This window comes from Leucopleurus acutus (assembly GCF_964270905.1).
Source record: "Leucopleurus acutus genome assembly, chromosome: 12".
NCBI classification, from domain to species: domain Eukaryota; kingdom Metazoa; phylum Chordata; class Mammalia; order Artiodactyla; family Delphinidae; genus Leucopleurus; species Leucopleurus acutus.
In genome coordinates this window covers 66,036,270-66,055,916 of record NC_139154.1, presented here as the reverse complement: position 1 = coordinate 66,055,916, position 19,647 = coordinate 66,036,270, and the positions used below count along the sequence as shown (strand labels likewise).

Here is a 19,647-nt window from a genome sequence, read left to right as displayed (position 1 = left end):
TTACGTTCTATGTTTACCTCTATACCTTTCCCTTTTCCAGTGACTATAACTTTCCTTCTTTCTTGGAATTAAAACAAAACTCAGCTTGCACATGTGAAATCTTTTATTTATGAAATTTCCTTTAACCAGGCCACTTATGCCCAACATTCACTTCCTCTGTTAATCTTTCTTAATTTTCGTCCACTGAAATGATTGTTATTAAAAAAAAGTTTAGGGCTTCCCTGGTGGCACAGTGGTTGAGAGTCCGCCTGCCGATGCAGGGGACACGGGTTCGTACCCCGGTCTGGGAAGATCCCACATGCCGCGGAGCGGCTGGGCCCGTGAGCCATGGCCGCTGGGCCTGCGCATCCGGAGCCTGTGCTCCACAACGGGAGAGGCCACAACAGTGTGAGGCCCGCGTACCGCAAAAAAAAAAAAAAAAAAAAAGTTTAAAAACCTTTTCCCATCACTTAATCTTACATCCACTGTCTCAAAGGTGCCTTAGAAAAGTGCCGAAATTAAATATTAAAAAGAGAAACCTGGAAAGTTTTCTGATGTGCCTTTGCTTTTCAAAACTATTCTGCCGCTTGTTTTAAAGAGTATATTGCATACCTGATCCATATCTAAAGTTGTTTCTATCATTTCCTGAAACTTCGAGAAATCAGAACGAAGATCAATAAGAGGAGTCACAAAAACTGCCAACAACAATGCCTGATGTTTTCCTAAAAGAAAGCAAAAAGTAAATAAATAAATAAATAGGTCCTATATTAAAAATACAAAACTACAAATCATGAAAATTTGCAATAATGAGCAGCCTTTGATCCCAAAAGCACAAACTGTGTAGCAGATCTCTGAAGTTACTACTCACTCAGGTATCTTAATTCAAATGTGTTTAGTACTTATATAATAAGGGAGATGATCTGGCACTCAAAGTTTCCTACTAATAAAACACTGCCTGCCCTGCATGTCTGTTAATCGCCTTCAGAAGAGGTACTATAGATGCAGAAACGTGACATTAATTACAACCAAATGAATAGCGTTTCTTTTTAGATTTAATAACCCAAAGTTGAAGTCATTAAAATAAAATATCTAACTTACCTTATAAATCCCTAATTTCCATTAATAATACAGTGCTCCAATTAACAGAGGTTAAATCAAGCCACAAGTAAATGGAACTTCGCTTGATGCTGTTCAAGAGCACATGCTGGGGAATTATGTGAGGAGAAGTAAGTGAAGCAACAGGGTCTATAGTGTGAAAGGCATGAGTAGAGAGACCTGGAAGCCAATCCCTGCTCTGGTATCTAGGCTCTGTGATCTGGAGCCTCCTTTTCCTTGTCTATTACAATGGGAGTAATAACAACAGCTACCTAGAAGATGAATAAATAAGACAACTATGCTTAGTATATATACAGTAGTTGACACAACAGAAGCTCAGCAATAGTTACCACGCATTATTATTGGTTATAACACAAGGATTTTCTTCTGATCTCCAATAAATTCCCTTAGGAGAATGCTGCAAGTAATCTCTACCATACTGCATTTCACTCCAAAGCAACAATTCCCAACATTTTCCAGACGTATTGGTAGCTCTTGATTGAGAAAATGATGAAAACGTTATGATGGCAATCAGTAAAACTATTGAGAGAATTGATATTTTATTATTAATCACAACAGCATCTAGACATATTTAGAAAATAGTACATATGTGTGAAACATTAGACAGTCTATAAACAACTTTGCCTACATAATGTCTGTTGTGCTACAATGCCTGGTTCTTTATTCTGAATTAGCTCATATGCTATTGGTAAAGAGGGGAATGATGGCAGCAAAACATGGTGGTGGCACTGGTTCACGAATGATTTTTTCCCCAGCCCATTAATGTCTTGAAGAGATCAAGGGAAAGCCTTCACACAATTAAGAGTAAGCTTAGCAACATACAAAGACCTCAGAATAGCTGGCTTAATGACCATTATACTTTCCACTATGTTAAGGTATGTGGAAAGGCTGAGTATAGATGAAGAGTACAAAAACATTTGCCACTGTTTAAAAAGAAATTTTTTATTCAACTGAATTCTATATACCCAGTTCAGATTTTTAACTTTGTTGAAACTGACATTTGAAGCAAATGCCCTCAAAGGGCATCTCGAAGGAGGAAATGAGCCCCAGACTTTAAAGCTGCAAAGTGTCATTTGATGCTGGCTACAAATGCAACGGAGATTTACGCAGGCTATTGTTTTTATTAAAGGTTAATGCTTTTGTTATTAATCACTTAAAATTTTTCATATTTTGAGGTCTACCTTATCTCTATTTTTTTCTGTAAGTTCTGTTTTCTAGCACATGACTTTGAAGAAGGTAAGGTTTTCCAAGAAAACACAAGTAGTATTATTACAGAAGTACCTGTATAAACTTCAGAACATGTCCTCTAGCCCCTCACACCTTGCTGCAGCTCTTCTCAGAGTTAAAGTCCCTTCCTCTGCTCACTTGTTCCATATCATGCAAAGCCTTCACTAGCATCTTGAATTCCTTCCCCTACTTGTAATTTGTACTGAACCCCAGTTGGCAATTTCCAACTGGGTTTTTTTTCCCCCAATTGGTTATGGTTTTAATTAAAAATAACAGCTCTATTGAGATATAAATCATATACCAAACAATTCTCCATTTTAAAGTGTATGATTCAATGGTTTTTAGTATATTCACAGATTTGTGCAACCATCACCACAATCAATTTTCAAACTCTGTCACTGCCCTCAAAAGAAACAAGGAGCCCTGTACCCATTAGCAGTAACTTACAATTTCCTTCCAACCTCCTGCCATTCCTCCAAGCCTAGGCAATCACTAATCCACCTTCTGAATCTATAAATTTGCCTATTCTGGTCTTTTCATATAAATGGATCACATTATACTGTGACGGCTTTTTTTCACTCAGCATAATGTTTTCAAGGTTCATCCATGTTGTATCATGCATCAGTACTTCATTACTTTTGACTGAGGAACAATATTCCATTGTATGGATATGCCACATTTTATTTATTCATTCATCAATTGATGGGCACCATTGGGTTGTTGTTTTTTTAAAAATCATTTTTGGTTTATTTCTAGTAACAAAATAACATACTTTTCAGTACGATTGTTTTCAATTACAGAAGTACAGAAACTAAAATAAAATCTTAATAACACTATTACCTAAAAATATGGAACGCTTCACGAATTTGCATGTCATCCTTGCGCAGCGGCCATGCTAACCTTCTCTGTATCGTTACAATTTTAGTGTATGTGCTGCCAAAGCGAGCATCACCATTGGGTTTTGATAAACTCCATCTTCCACTAGTTACCACAACCTAAAAAGCCTTACATGATCTATCCCAGGGTCTTAAACAAAGGTCCATAGATCCTTGAATTCAACGTAGTACATAAACAAAGAAGAGAAGTAAATCCCATCTTCATTTTCTCTAACCTCTAACTGGAATCAAGCATTTTCTTCCATTGTTAATGTAAGTAATAAACCACTGTAGTATCATCAGTACTTGTGTCTTTGTCATCAGTTAAAATTCCAGATATATTTTCATATCATATTATAGTTTTTTGGAGATAACTTTAACATTTAAACTCATTAGCTCAAAATTAAAGAAGTTCGAACTTCCCTCAGATCATGTTATTTGATGCATTAATAAAAAGGACTTATTTCTCAAGAATTTCTTTTATATTTTGATAAGTGTATTTCAATATAATTGGCTTCCTATTTAACTCTATGTGTTTTATTTTACGCATTTAAAAACACTATTCTGACACGTGGTTCACAGACTTTATTAGAAGCCAAAAGGGTCCACAGCATGAAAAATGTTAAGAACCTTGGATAGGCCTCACCTCTCTGGCCTCACCTCCTAACAAGCGCGCCCTTTTTCTCTATCGCTATGCTTGACAACCCTAGCTTCCCTTCACTCCTTCAACAAGTCAAGCTATAGGTACTTATACTAGCTGGCCCCACTAGCCTCCCCTAGATCTTAACAGTGAGCTCTCTGTCATCATTTGAGATTCACCTGAGACAGCAATTCCATAGAGAGGCCATCCTTGACCACCATGTCCAGCACCTTCCTGGCCCAGTCAAGTCACTCTGTCACATCAAAGTATTATGCTTTCTTTGTTGTACTTACTACTCTTTGAAATTCTTGCTCATTTATTTATCTCTCTCTACCCTTCCACTGTTACTGAACCTCCATAAGAAGAGGGACCTTATCCGTCATATCTACCATTGTAGTTCCCAGAACAATGCCTGGCGCAAAGCAGGCAGTGGATAACTCTATGCTGAATGAATGACATTATGAAGGGAGCAAGGGGCTTATGAAGCAACCAATCACTGGTCATTAGTTCTGATACATGCAACAGTCACCTAGGAAAAATACAAAAGATCACACTGGGAAATAACTGTTAGCTGCTGCTGCTTTTTTTTTTTTTTAATAATTTTTATTTTTTGGCCCTGGCATGCAGGATCTTAGCACCCTGACTACGGATTGAACCTGCAGTGGAAGCACAGAGTCTTAACCAATGGACTGCTAAGGAAGTCCCTGTTAACTCCTTAAATGCATCAAAATGGGGAGTATCTAAGCAATCAAATTCAATAATTTCACTAAGAACTCTAGATTCATTGTCAGCCCCTAAAGATTCATTTATAACTCGCTGAAGATTTCATTTTTGAGAATGCTGCTGAATATTCAATGGAGAAAAGACACTTCTTCAATAAACAGTGCTGGGAAGATTGGATATTCACATGTAAAAGAATGAAACTAGACCCTTATCTTGCACCACTTACAAAAAATTAACTTGAAATGGATTAAATACTTAAATTTGTTAAGACCTGAAAACATGAAACTCCTAGAAGAAAACATGGGGGAGAGACTTCCCTGGTGGTCCAGTAGTTAAGAATCCACCTTCCAATGCAGGCGACGTGGGTTCGATCCCTGGTGGGGGAACTAAGATCCCACATGCCGCAGGGCAACTAAAGCCTGTGCACTCTAGAGCCCACGTGCCACAACAAAGAACCCATGCACGGCAATGAAAGATCCCACATGCCACAGCGAAGGTGCTGCATGACACAACTAAGACCCAACACAGCCAATAAATAAATAAATAAGTATTTTTTTTAGAAAAAAGAAAACATGGGGGAGAAGCTCCTTGACATGGGTCTTGGCAATAATTTTTTGGATATAATACCCAAAGCACAAGTAATAAAATTAATAATAAACGAGTGGGACTACATCAAACCAAAAAGCTTCTGCACAGCAAAACAAACAATTAACAAAGTGAAAAGCCAACCTATGGAAGGGGAGAAAGTATTTGCAAACAAACATTTATCTGATAAGGCACTAATATCCAAAATAGATAAAAAACTAACAACACAACTCAATAGCAAAAAAACCCCAATTAATCCAATTTAAAAACGGACAAAAGACATGAATAGACATTTTTCTAAAGAAGATATATGAATGGCCAACAGGTACATGAAGAGATGCTTAACATTAGGGAAATGCAAATCAAAACCACAATGAGATAACACTTCATGCCTGTTAGAATGGTCATCATCAAAAAGACAAGAGAACAAATGCTGGTGAGGATGTAGAGAAAAGGGAACACTTGAGCACTCTTGGTGGGACTGTAAACTGGTACAGCCACTATGGAAAACTGTGTATGGAGGATCCTCAAAAAATCAAAAATAGAACTGCCATATGATCCAGAAATTCCACTCCTGGGAATATAACCAAAGAAACCCAAAACACTAATCGGAAAAGGTATCTGCACCTCCCATGTTCATAGCAGCATTCTTTACAATAGCCAAGATATGGAAACAACATAAGTATCCATCGATGGATAAAGGGATAAAGAAAATGTGGCGTGTGCGCACACACACAGACACACACACACACACACACACACACACAAAATGGAATATTATTCAGCCATTAAAAAAAAAAAGGAAATACTGCCGTTTACAACAACATGAATGGACCTGGAGGGCATTATGCTAAGTGAAATAAGTCAGAGAAAGACAAACACTTTATTTTTTTTAAATATATTTATTTATTTATTTAATTTGGGCTGCATTGGGCCTTCATTGCTGCACGCAGGCTTTCTCTAGTTGCGGTGAGCAGGGGCTACTCTTTGTTGTGGTGTGCGGGCTTCTCATTGCAGTGGCTTCTCTTGTTGCAGAGCACGGGCTCTAGGCGTGTGGGCTTCAGTGGTTGTGGCCCCAGGCTCAGTAGTTGTGGCTTGCAGGTTCTAGGGCGCAGGCTCAGTAGTTGTGGTGCTTGGGCTTAGTTGCTCCACAGCATGTGGGATCTTCCTGGACCAGGGCTCAAACCCGCATCCTCTGCACTGGCAGGCGGATTCTTAACCACTGCACCACCAGGGAACTCCAGAAAGACAAATACTTTATGATCTCACTTATACATGAAATCTTAAGACAACAAAAACAACTCATAGTTAAAGGGATCAGATTTGTGGCTGGGAGGGGAGGGGGATTGGAGGAAGGTGGTCAAAAGCTACAAACTTCTAGTTACAAGATGAATAAGCACTGAGGATATAATGTACAGCATGACGACTACAGTTAACACTGCTGTATGATATGTATGAAAACTGTTAAGAGAGTAAGTAAATCCTCAGAATTCTCATCACAAGGAAAAATTTTAAAAGAATGCTGTTATGTGCCTCAGAAACTGCTGCAATGTTTAGGTCAATAAGCATAAGTACTTACAATTCTGTAACAACCCAAAGCATAATTTAATCACTATCAAACATTTCATCATCATTTACTATGATAAAAATTATAACAAATTTCAGGATAAACTGAAAGCCCATAAGTCTATCAAGAGTAAGTGGTTCAGGGACTTCCCTGGTGGTCCAGTGGTTAAGAATCCGCCTTCCAATGCAGGGGACGCAGGTTTGATCCCTGGTCAGGGAACTAGGATCCCACATGCTGTGGGGTAACTGAGCACATGAGCCACAACTACTGAGCTCATGCGCCGCAACTACTGAGCCCGCACGCCACAACTAGAGAGAAGCCCACGCACAGCAAGGAAATATCTCGCATGCCGCAACGAAGAATCCGCGTGCAGCAACTAAGACCCGATGCAGCCAAAAATAAATAAATAAATAAATATTTAAATACTAAAAAAAAAAAAAAAAAGGTAAGTGGTTCATTAAATATACTCCTGGAATGATGCCCTGGCCAGCTTTAAATCTAAGCCTTAACTGGTGTTTTAACACCAGTTTGGGGACTTGTTTTCTCCATCTTGCCTATGTTCATGCTACTTAATCATCGATTGAGAGAAATACTATGGAGACTATCCTTAGTGAATTTAGAAAGGCTAATTTTCAGGGGAATTCCCTGGCGGTCCAGTGGTTAGGACTCAGCGCTTTCACTCCTGGGGCCCGGGTTCAATCCCTGGTCAGGGAACTAGGAGCCCGCAAACCGTATGGCTACTTGTCAAGTGGCAAAAACACCAATGAAAACCACTTTGGCATGTGCACTGCCCCAAAATAAAATGTTGCACTTTCTTGATATACCACTTTAGAATTCTCCTTTTATGACATCTATCAAAATTATATTTTTGTGTGACAGTCATTGTCTAATGTCTGTTTCCCTCACATGCTATAAGGGCAGAGACTGTTTTGGGGTCCTATCACAGCCTCAGCAGCTAGCAGTGTCAGGAACACAGTGAGTACTCCAAGTGTTTGCTAAACCTTCTCGCTGTTTCTGCTTCTCCCTTATCTGCCCTAACAACCTCTGGGTACCAGTCCTTTGTTATGATGTAAGCAATGAATTAATCAATTTTTGCTAACATACCTTTATTAGTATAGACACTAAAGTAAAATAAAGAACACGGTAAGTTTTCAGGACCTCTTAAATAACAATGGTAAGACAAAGCATCTTGAACCCCTAGCACAACCATTCATCACTAAGTACTTTCCCATTCTTTTACTGCTTTTCAGTTTCCTTTCTGACACATTCTCTCTCCTACACTAAGTGGTATTTTCTCATTCTCCCAAAAGAAGTTTCTGAAGGCCTATTACATGTCAGAAGTTGGGCTGGAATACTTGTTCCCTGGGGACATACCGTACACTCAGGTGTCGGGGAGAGATGACACAGTCATTAAACTAATTACTAAGAAGGATGGCAAGTATAATGACAGGGAAATACAGGGTGCTTTGGAAACGCATAACTAGGACAGGAGTGTACTCAAATGTAGGTCTAACCAAAGAAATGACTTTGAAGGTGAAAATCTAAACATGAAGACAACAAAGCCAGGTGAGACAGGAAGGGATAAATGTCTGATTCTAAAGGAACAGCACATACAAAGGCCAAAGAGTGTGCAGTATATTTGAGATCCGGAGGATGTTCAAGTTCACTTGAACAGATGCAAAAAACAAATGCAGTTTGTTCTTTCAAATTGCAGACTTTTCTCCATCATAAATTTAATAAATCTTAGCATTTTTCATTGAAAAATGTCAAAGTACACTGTATTGTTGTTTCAGTTTTACATATTATTTCAGCTTATACAACTTATTATATAATTATTTCAGTTTTTATATATACCATGTATACATGTTGTTAAAACAGACAACAGGCCCCAAATGGAGTCGCTTATGCTAGGCCTCATGTACCCAAATCAAGGCTTACCTTAATTACAGTTTCGGCTCTCCCAGAAATGGAATCTTAAACCAGCCAATCAGGAATCACCTGATCAGCACCAGTTAGGTAATACACCTGACAGACCCCTACAATACCCTAAAGGAAAGTAATCTTACAATAACCAACCTGCTTTTTATAACTTCCTTGTTTCAGCTCCCTTCTGCCTATGAAAGTCTTTCATTTTGTACAGCTCTAGGGAGCTCCTTTCTATCTCCTGGATGGGATGTTGCCCAATTCATGAACTGTTCAATAAAGCCAGTAAGATCTTTAAAATTCACTCAGTTGAATTCTGTTTTTTAACACTGCATAGACACACCCATGGGTATGCACTAAGTCAAATGAAAATGTGTATCTTACTGTGAGACATGGTCAAAAAAGTCTGAGAAACTTTGGCAATGAGTCCTAGGAGGGAAAGGATAGACAGATAGGCAGAGGCAACAATTTATGAGGGGCCTGTCAAACCCCAAAACAGCCCTGTCTCTGCCCTTATAGCACGTGAGGGAAACAGACATTAGACAAGTAATCGCACAAAAATATAAGGCAGTGAAATATAAGGGCAGTAAATATATAAAGGCAGTGAAAAACCCCTGAAGCGTTCACGAGACATTTATATTTTTATTTATAAATATATTTACATATTGAGAAAGACAGTTGGCTGAAGCAAAGAGAAAGGATTAGAAAGAGCCAAGACAAGAGACAGTAAAAGCATTAAGAGGCTGACAGTTAATTCAGGTAAGAAATGCTACAGCCTGGACTAGGGTGCTGGCAGTGGGATGGAAAGGTGTCCAAAGTGAAGATATATATGATGCGATACCAACAGGACTTGGTGACTGAGTGAATGCAAAATGGGAGAGGCAACAGTTAAGGCTGATTCCCAAGGCTTAGACCACCGGGTAGATAATGGGGCCATTTACTGAGAGAGAGAACACCAAAAGCAGAGTTTAGAGGGAGGAATTCAGAGTAGACTTTGAAACATGTGTCCATATGAGAAATCCTCAGTCAGAATTCCCATTCAGTGATAATCAGGTAGTCCAACCAGCAGCGGTCCACTTTAGTCAGACCATGACTTCCCCAGCTCATCAGAATATCAGCCCACCATTCTGCCTCATTATCTGCAAACTGACGGGCCCCTTCAGGCATGAGCTTGCAATGCCCGGTCTTATTCACCACAGGCAGACACCAACCACACCACAGGCCCCCAACTTCCCACCACGAGAAGACTTTTCCAGATCTGTGTCTGGCAAAATTGAGGTTGCTGGGTAAATTGGCTGTAATTGCACCTAAATTATTGATACTCACTGGTAAACGTCTTCTCTCTCAAATCATTTACATTTTATTTAATGTAACTGAGAAGTAACTGGAAACGGCTGGCAAAATAATTAAGAAAAAGACACTAAGATTTTCTAATCAAGTTAAATGAGCAAGTAACACTAAAATCAAAATGAACTATAGGAGAGTTCTGGGCAACAGGTATGAGGTGCCTCCCTACATGTGTCCTCCAGACACTAACTCAGGTCCAAGGCCCACCACTAGTCACAAATCTGCTGAATCAGACTTTCCAAATAGAATACGACCGGAAAAACCAACCTAAAGTCTAAATTACTTATCAAGTTAGTATTAACATCCTTCTTCTAGTAAATATTTTGGTAAATGATAATAAAAAGACATGAGTTTCAATTAACAAAGATTTAAAAATTTATTCTATGCCCATGTTCCCTTGACTAATATAACGTAATTTCCTTAACTCCAACCTAGAAGTTTTATGAAGTACAATTAAATTTTATCTGACTCTTTAAATATATTTATGAAATGGATTTAAAAATTCATGTAAGTGGAAAAAAGGCTAGCAAGATGCTGCTAATGAAAGTTTACAGTATTCACACAAATATGAGGCTGGAGCCAAAACATTACCAAATTAGCAAAGAAGCCAACAGTTGAAATGCAGTCAATCATGGTAAAAGATCAAAATAATTCTATCGCTCTGAATAACAACCTTTAGCACAAGGGCATCTCCGTTATTCCTCCACCACCACCAAGCCGCCCTATAGTTTTGGCCTCTTATCCTCCCTCATGGCCCCTGCCCTCTCTTCCTTTTCAGATTCTCGGGTCACGTCACCCCTTTTGTTGAGCACAGCCACCTGTTTCCGTTCCTTCATTTGCAGGTAATACTTTCCCTGACAATATACCTCATTTTCCTTTCTTACTATTGTCATTTTGACAAAACAGTAATTTTCTTTCCTATGCTGACTTTCTCTTCTGATTCCACTGATTAGTTATGAGTATCATTTTACACCATGCTAGTCTCTGTGAGATAAGAGAAAATGTACTGGTCTCTGCTCCTGGTTCCTGACACAGAGTTCCTAAAACCCTTGTAATTTCCTAAGTGACAAGAGCACTAGGAGCATCTCTTGTTCTAATAAGGTGACCCGAGATGAGCTCTTGAATGGGGGCTGGTCACCAGAAAGACCAAGTCATGATTAGGAGCTTGGAATTTTTAGCTCTACCCCCCACTCCCCCATCATCCAGAGAGGGGAAAGGGGCTGGAAATGGAGTTCATAATTGATCATGCCTACGTGAGGAAGCTTCCTAAAACCCCAGTAGTGGTGGCGGGGGGCATGTTCGGTCCAGAGAGCTTTCAGGAGGGTAAACACATCCACCAGCAGGGTGACGCAACTCAACTCTACAGGACAGAAGCTCTTGTGCTCAGGACCCGACCCGCCCCCCACCCCGAGACTTGTATCTCTTCATCTGGCTGTTCATCTGCATCCTTTATCAATAAACTGTTAAGTGTAAGTGTTTCCCTGAGTTCAGTGAGCTGTTTTAGCAAATTGATTAAACCCAAGAAGGGGGTCATTGGGACCTCATCTGTAACTGGTTGGTCAGAAGTACAGGTAATACCCTGGGCTTGAGACTGGGTAGAGAGGTTGCAGGGTACCAGGCTTGTGGGATTGAACCCTTAACCTATGGGATCTGATGCTATCCCCAGGGAGACAGTGTCACAACTGAGTTAAACTGCAGAACACCCAGTTAGTGTCACAGGAAATCACTTGGTGTGGGGGGCAAAACCTCCACACATTTGGTGACCAGAAATGTAACTGATGAAGTTTCTGAGTGTTGTGTCTTGACCTCTTTTATCTCGTAAACTAGTTTTTATTGCACAGTTTTGCACAGGGATGCATATGTTGCATTATAACAGAACTGGCTGTATGCAAAAGTGTAACAGAATATATTGGTGGGATAAAAATGTTCTAATTGTACATTTAATAAATAAATAGTACTGATTTTACAATAGTAAAAATAGTACTAATTGTTAGTTGCCATAATTTAACCTCTATGACTTGATACTAACTGGGTAAGTCAATTATACGTCCATGAAAAAATAAATAAAATTAAGAAAAGAGATAAAAAACAAAAAAATTTTAAAGGGCAGTTTTACACATGTTAAATTAAGTTAAATGTATAGGAAATACAAAAATACTACAATAAATAATGCATTTTACCTCACAAAAGACTTGAAGTTTGCTTGTGGAGGTGGACTTCCAAAAGGCTGCAGCTTGTAAGTTACTGTGACATGGTGAGTCCTCTGAAGTGCAGTGAGTGCAAAGCTGTAACACCACATGCAAACGAGTGTGGCTCATGAACACATGGTGGATGTTGGAGGTGTGTGTCTGTGTACATTTTGTGTATGCCTACACTGCTCAGTTCAGCTGGGTGCAATTTTCTGCATTCACCCAGTGTTTCCCATGGGCAAAATGTGCATAAGCAACAAAAAATTCACATTATGCTCAAATTGTTTCCTAATATATGAACTACATTACAACAAGTCTTCCTTGTCAAAGAAAGTGTTAAGCATAACTGACCTTCTATAATTTTGCTTAAAGAATGAAACAACATAAAGCAAAATATTAATAATGGTTACCTCTGGATGGTAGTATAATTACTACAAAGAGTTTACCTTGCTTTTATAAACTGATAAAGATGAAATTTAAAGAAAATATCTCCAAAATACAAAATCCAACCAGATCTTAAATTGCAGCTTTATAGGCTAAAGTTTAAAAAGTGCTACATTAGTAAAGCAGATTCCTTTTCAGAAATGCCAAATTGCTTTCATATTCTTATCTTCTATTTAGAAGGAAACTGAGCAATCAGGTTAAAAGGGGGGATTATTATTAGACTAACTTACTATGTTATTTAGGGTTAGAAAGCAATGGAGATAAGCAGAAGGTGCTACGGAAACCAGAAAACTGCATGAGGAGGGCAGAGAAAGCTTCACAAAAAGGGTGATATTTGAGCTCAATCTTAAATATTAGTAGGGTTCCATCACGTGGACAAGGTACTGAAGGGCATTTAAGACAAAGGAAAGACATGGGGAAAAGCATAAAAAATCAGAGCAGTCTGGAGAACCAGTACAGTGAGGAGAAGAGTAGGTGAGGGAGTATAAGGGAGGCTGACTGAGAAGTAACAGCCAGCCAGGCACAGGAATGGGGCTTCTTCTGGTAGGTTATGGGAAGCAAATTAATGTGTTCATAACCGAAAGTGAAGAAATGATATGATCAGACGTGCTAAGAAAGATTACTATGGGTTCACTGAGGAGGATGCAATGAATGACCAGGGGAGGGAAAATAGCACATGTAAGGTTTTTAAATATACTGAAACAGAAAAGGATGATTACTTGGACGTGGGCAGAAGGAAGGGTTACAAACCTCAGTGTGATAGCTGTTACAATAAAATTCATCAACAAAATCTAGATACTTAGAGTTGTTTTAAGCACTATCAGAAATTTGCTCCAAATGCAGAATACCATTGTTTTAGGTTGTGCCTCCATTTTTTAAAAAAATTTTATTGAACTATAGTTAATTTACAATGTTGTATTAATTTCTGTTATACAGCAAAATGACTCAGTTACATGTATATATTCTTTTTCATATTCTTTTGCATTATCGTTTATCACAGGATACTGAATATAGTTCCCTTTGCTATATAGTAGGACCTCATTTTTTATCCATTCTGTATATAATAGATTGCATCTGCTAACCCCAAACTCCCAATCCTTCCCTCCCCGACCTCCTTCCCCCTTGGCAACCACAAGTCTGTTCTCTATGTCTATGAATCTGTTTCTGTTTTGTAGATAGGTTAATTTACGTCGTATTTTAGATTCCATATATAAATGATATTATATGGTATTTGTCTTTCTCTTTCTGACTTACTTCGCTTAGTTTGATAAACTCTGGATCCATCCATGTTGCTGCAAATGTGTGTCTCAGCTTTTCAATTTTAAAAGATAAGGAATAAGGGAGGCCAAGTACATTTTTCACATAGCCTTTTTTTTTTTTAACAGGAGAAAGATAATTTAGAGTAGAGCTTTTATCACTCAATGCAAATCTACTTTCTAAACTGTTGCTGCCCTCTGCTGTCACTGAATTTACTTTTTTTCATTTTTTTCCCAGGAATAACATTTAAATAACATTAAACCTAGAGTTAATCAAAACCAAAACATCACAAGATGGCAGAATACACTCAATTTCTAGTAATATACAAATATATTTTTTAAAACTTTTAATGATTTTACTTTTAAGGAGAGTGCATCTGGTTTTTCCTCATAAATTAGCCTCAGTTTTGACTTTCTCCATGAAGTCAGTAGGCTAAGGAGCTATGCTGAACTCTGCAAAATGCCATTTTAAACTCAAGAGAGGCACATGAAAAGATGCTCAACATCACTAATCATCAGAAAAATGCAAATCAAAACCACAATGGGACATCACCTCACACCTGTCAGAATGGCTATCATTAAAAAGACCACAAATAAGAAATTGTTGGCGAGGATGTAGAAAAAAGGGAACCCTCATAAACTGTTGGTGGGAGTGTAAACTGGTGCAGCCACTGTGAAAAACAGTATGGAAAAAAAATAACTAAACACAGAACTACCATATGATCCAGCAATTCCACTCCTGGGTATATATCCAAAGAAAATGAAAACACTAATTCAAAAAGATACACAAATCCCAATATTCCTATCAGCATTATTTACAAGTGCCAAGATATGGAAGGGACCTGTGTCCATCAACAGATTAATGGGCAGAGAAGATGTGTGTGTGTGTGTGTCTGTGTGTGTGTGTGTGTGTACATATACACACATATATATAAATATATATATATATGGAATATTACTCAGCCATAAAAAAGGATGAAATTTTGCCATTTCCAACAGCATGGATGGACCTGGAGGGTATGATGCTTAATGAAGTCAGACAGAGAAAGCCTAATACTGTATGTTATCATTTATATGCGGAATCTAAAAAATAAAACGAACAAATGAATATAATAAAACAAACAGATGCACAGATATAGAGGACAAGCTAGTGGTTACCACTGGGGAGAGAGAAGGGGGGAGGGGCAACACAGGGGTAGGGGATTAAGAGGTACAAACTACTATGGGTAAAATAAGTTACAAGGATATATTGTACAGCATAGGGAATATAGCCAGTATTTTATAATAACTTTAAATGGAGTATAATCTATAAAAATACTGAATCACTATGTTGTACACCTGAAACTAATACTGTAAATCAACTCAAGAGAGATTAGTTAGGTTCCCAGTGACTAGGATATACCTAGATTCTCCAATGTTCCATGTTATTGAAAGAAAATACACAGCTCTAAGCACCACAAAACTTGGAACAGTCTTCCTCCTTTAATATTTTCTAGGCTGGGTGATTTCAAATACCTTAACTGGACATCAGTTATCAAACTGATAATGTAAAGCATTTGATTTACATAATGTTATGATATCTCACAGGTCTATATGTGATGATGTCTAATGGTATGATATCTCACAGGACTTATATTAAGTGTAACACCGAAAAAGTAGGGAATTACTGACTTGTTGAAAACTCTCAAGTACATTAATCTACACATATGCAGAGAGGTTCATGAAAAGAGCCAAGCCTTTCAAATCCAATTCCTAACTTCCATGCTTATCTCAGGGAATAAGAAAGATTCCCCAGAGAATATGCAGAGCAATATTTCTTACATTTTTTGGGGGGTGGTGGTGGTTTACATATACTTTTGAATATCTGATGAAACTTGCAGATCCTTTACCCCTCCAAAAATACATATACACAAAATTTTGCATAAAATTTCAGGATACTTTCAAGAACTCATTCAAAAATCCCAGGTTTAAAGTTTCAGGTACTGAGTGAAAAGGGGCGCAAAAATACAACTGGGGATTGTGGGGTGGGTTTGGGGTGACTACACTGAAGAGGATGGCAAAAAATAGAAGGATCTAGCAATTCCAGTTCTGAGTATATATCTAAAGGAAACAAAATCGTTATCTCGAAGAAATATCTGCACCCCCACATTCACTACAGCATCATTTACAACAGCCAAGACACAGAAACAACCTAAGTGTCCACCAGCGAAGGAATGGATAAAGAAACTGTGATACATATGTACAACGGAGTATCCTTCAACGATAAAGAAAGAAATCCTGCCATCTGCAACAACATGAATGGACCTTGAGGGCATTATGTCAAGTGAAAAGAGTGAGACAGGGAAAGTCAAATACTTTGTGATCTCACTTATATGTGGAATCTAATAAAACCAAACTCATAAACACAGAAGAGACTGGTGGTTGCGAGAGGCAGGGGGTGGAGGAAATGGGTGAAGGTGGGCAAAAGGTACAAATTTCAAGTTATAAGATTTAAGTCCTGGCAAGGTAATGTACAACATGGTGACTGTAATTAAAAAACAAAAATAAGGGCTTCCCTGGTGGCGCAGTGGTTGAGAGTCCGCCTGCTAATGCAGGGGACACGGGTTCGTGCCCCGGTCCGGGAAGATCCCACATGCTGCGGAGCGGCTGGGCCCGTGAGCCATGGCCACTGAGCCTGCGCGTCCGGAGCCTGTGCCCCGCAACGGGAGAGGCCACAACAGTGAGAGGCCCACGTACCGCAAAAAAAATAAAAACAAAAAACAAAAACTGTATTGTATATTCAAAAAGCTGCTAAGAGATTAGACTTTAAAAGGTCTCATCATAAGAAAAAAAACTAAGTGAGGTGACTTACTCATGTTAATAAGTTAATAAGATGTTAACTTATTGTGGTGATCAGTTATGTAGTATATATATACATATCAAATCGTGTTGTACACCTAAATTTATACAATGTTATATGTCAATTATATCTCAGTAAAACTGGGAGGAAAAAAAGCCTGTCACACTCACCAGTGAAACCTAGTAAGATAAGGACTGGACCGTGTTCACTGAATTTAGCAACAAGTAAGTCACTTAGCAAATGCCATTTCAGTACAGTGGTCAGGGCTAAAGCCAGTGGAGTGAATGGAATATGGAAATGTAGGCTTTCAGAAACTTCACTGAGTACAGGTACAAGAGGAGGACACAGGGACAAGGATGGCTTTTTTACCTCATGAGGGAAGAGATGTGAGAGAAATGTTTAAAACAGCTGATGTTAAGTGGTAAGAGTAAATTGTTTAGAGAGCCTATCTCCATGATTACATCCCTAACACCGGTCAATCCCCTTGTGCTTCCAACTGATCCTGTTGGAATGAGGCCAGAGGAGACAATCAGAAAATGGTAGCAGTAGAAGATATTCATTTACAGGACGAGGAAATTGAGGCACAAAGGAGGGAAATTAAGCCACACTAAAGAAATGTGAAACAGAAAAGATTAAAGACCCATTTTCTTTAATTCCACTTTGGTGGGACTAAATTAAATTCTAGGGCATTTAAGCCTCATCAGTCTAATGAGGAGCCTTGACTAGAATAGCAATACTTTTCATACAGTGGTACTCTGAAACGATAAGCAGTTAGCTCCTCTTTTACACTCTGTTAGATAAATAAGAGGGAAGGTTACCATAAAATTTAAATTAAATCTATACTTATTTTGTACCAGTCATCATAGTTTTTTAAGTCTGCCTACAAAAAAATTCATAAAGCTTTCTCATAATATTGAAAGGTTTGTTTTCCATAGCTCTAAGAGATGTTGATTTTTAACTCTGAAACTTAAAATGCTTTATGTATTAGACATACAACTTTGTACTTACTAAAATATTTTGTTGTAGAAACTAATGTTCACTTAAAGTTAAAAACTATGCTTGTAAGAGCAAGTTGGTTTTATCCACCAATACTATATTGATTAACTAATATATGACTTTGCTTACTTTATTGTAGTAACTTCCCTCTGACTTCAACTGTTACCACCAACACCTTCTGTCTTAACTTTCTTTCATAGGTGTACTGGAAAGGTTAATTCCAGCAGGCCTGGAATTAGCCTCCGGTGTTTTCTTCAAGTTCCTGCATGGCAATGACCCCTGGTCAAGGCATGAAACATACTAATTGTGTTGTTTTGTAATCTCTCCTCCCAGGAGATTCAAGGTGGTTCATTCAGCTTAGCACCATGTGATCGATGATTTGCACCTGGTCTCACTGAGGCCCCAAGAGGGCTCTGCTGTAGAAACTAGTTACAGAACAGGAATACGCCCACAAGACCAGCAAAATATTAAGAAGCCCAGCAAGACTGTTTTAGGCTCCCTGGTTCCAGGGTGTTCTGCATACAATAATGGTCCCTGATCGGAGAAGGTGCACCTCACCAAGGACCTTTTTATAGGTACCTGCACCTGACCTCCCCGGCCCCCTTGCTGTGACAGCCTTTCTCTGTGATGCATTATCCTTACTTTAGTGCGGCTGCTAGACTGTATCCTTTTCCCGTAATAAACCATGTGTTTGTAAGCACTGTCATTTCGGGTCCTGTGAGTCTTTAGCAATCAAACCCTGTTCAACTGCCACTGTTAGTGCAAGACACCTATTAATAAACCTTGTAATCCTAATATTCATTTCTAAAAAACAAAAATTCTAAATTGTCTCATGACTTCTGGCTTCTGTGATACAGCCAGAGGGCAATACAAACCTATTAGGAAAACGTAAAGATGAGCCACCAGAACCAACTTTAAAAGGACAGAACATTTGCTAAGTATATTGAGAGTGAAGGAAAACAAAAACAAAATCATTTTATTACCTTCATATTTTTCCAGAGCCTGAATAACATTAGGGAGTTGATTTATACCCTGATAGAGTCGATAACAATCTTGTAAGTTTGCTGCTTGTCTTTGAAATTTCTTGGCAAGTCGGTTAAGATCTGGAAATCGACGAAGTAAATCTTCTTGTAAACTCTGCCTCAATTCTGCATCTTCTACAAAAGCTTCGACTAAATTTAATCTGAAATAAATTATACTAGAATCAATCTTAAATATTTTAGTGTGAAACTAAAATTTGGCAACTAGGTGCATGTCTCAACTCAAAAACTCCATGTAAGAAGCTTGAATCTATTCTGAAATGTTAGTTTTCTGTAGAGGATGGAAAGCTCCATAACACGGTGATGTAAGCAGTTTGTGATTAGTTAATAACCAAATTAATGTTTAGTTAAGTAGTATCATATGATACTGAAATATACCCAATTTTGTTTGCCTTTCATCAAATTGACATTTCTTAAATAGAGGAATCTCATTATTGGGACTGTTGATATTGACACATTATTGCACATGGAAACAATGATCTTCAATGAAACAGAATTACAATTCAAGAATGTTGCCAAATTCAATACTTATTCTATCAGAAAGTCTTATAAATTCAAAATATATTCTAAAATTACCTCATGATAGTACAAAGCCAAAATGATCTTTAATGAAACATCTTTAACGAAACAGAATTACAATTCAAGAATGTTGCCAAATTCAGTACTTATTCTATCAGAAAGTCTTACAAATTGAAAATGCATTCTAAAATTACCTCATGATAGTAAAAGCCAAAATTTTCTAATTAAAAAACTGAAATAAGTTTATTGCTTCACAAAATCAGTAAATAAAATCTTAGCTTGTTTCAAGAACTATAAAACACACAGCTTATATTGCTTTTGTAATTTATTGGAATCAGTCGCTTTCCATTTTTTTCCCTGTAATCCACAGCAAGAAATATAG

The 19,647-nt window shown here is 38.1% G+C and overlaps 1 protein-coding gene across 1 annotated transcript in view; it reads right to left on the bottom strand.

Annotated features, from left to right (window-relative positions):
• MSH2 (mutS homolog 2) overlaps positions 1–19,647 on the bottom strand; it is a 72,640-nt gene that overhangs the window by 28,560 nt on the left and 24,433 nt on the right. Inside the window, exons 7-8 of the mRNA XM_082852348.1 lie at positions 18,690–18,889; positions 592–701 (exon numbers count right to left, since the gene is read on the bottom strand). Coding sequence (XP_082708474.1) covers positions 592–701; positions 18,690–18,889 — 310 coding nt within the window. The remainder of the gene's footprint in view (positions 1–591; positions 702–18,689; positions 18,890–19,647) is intronic.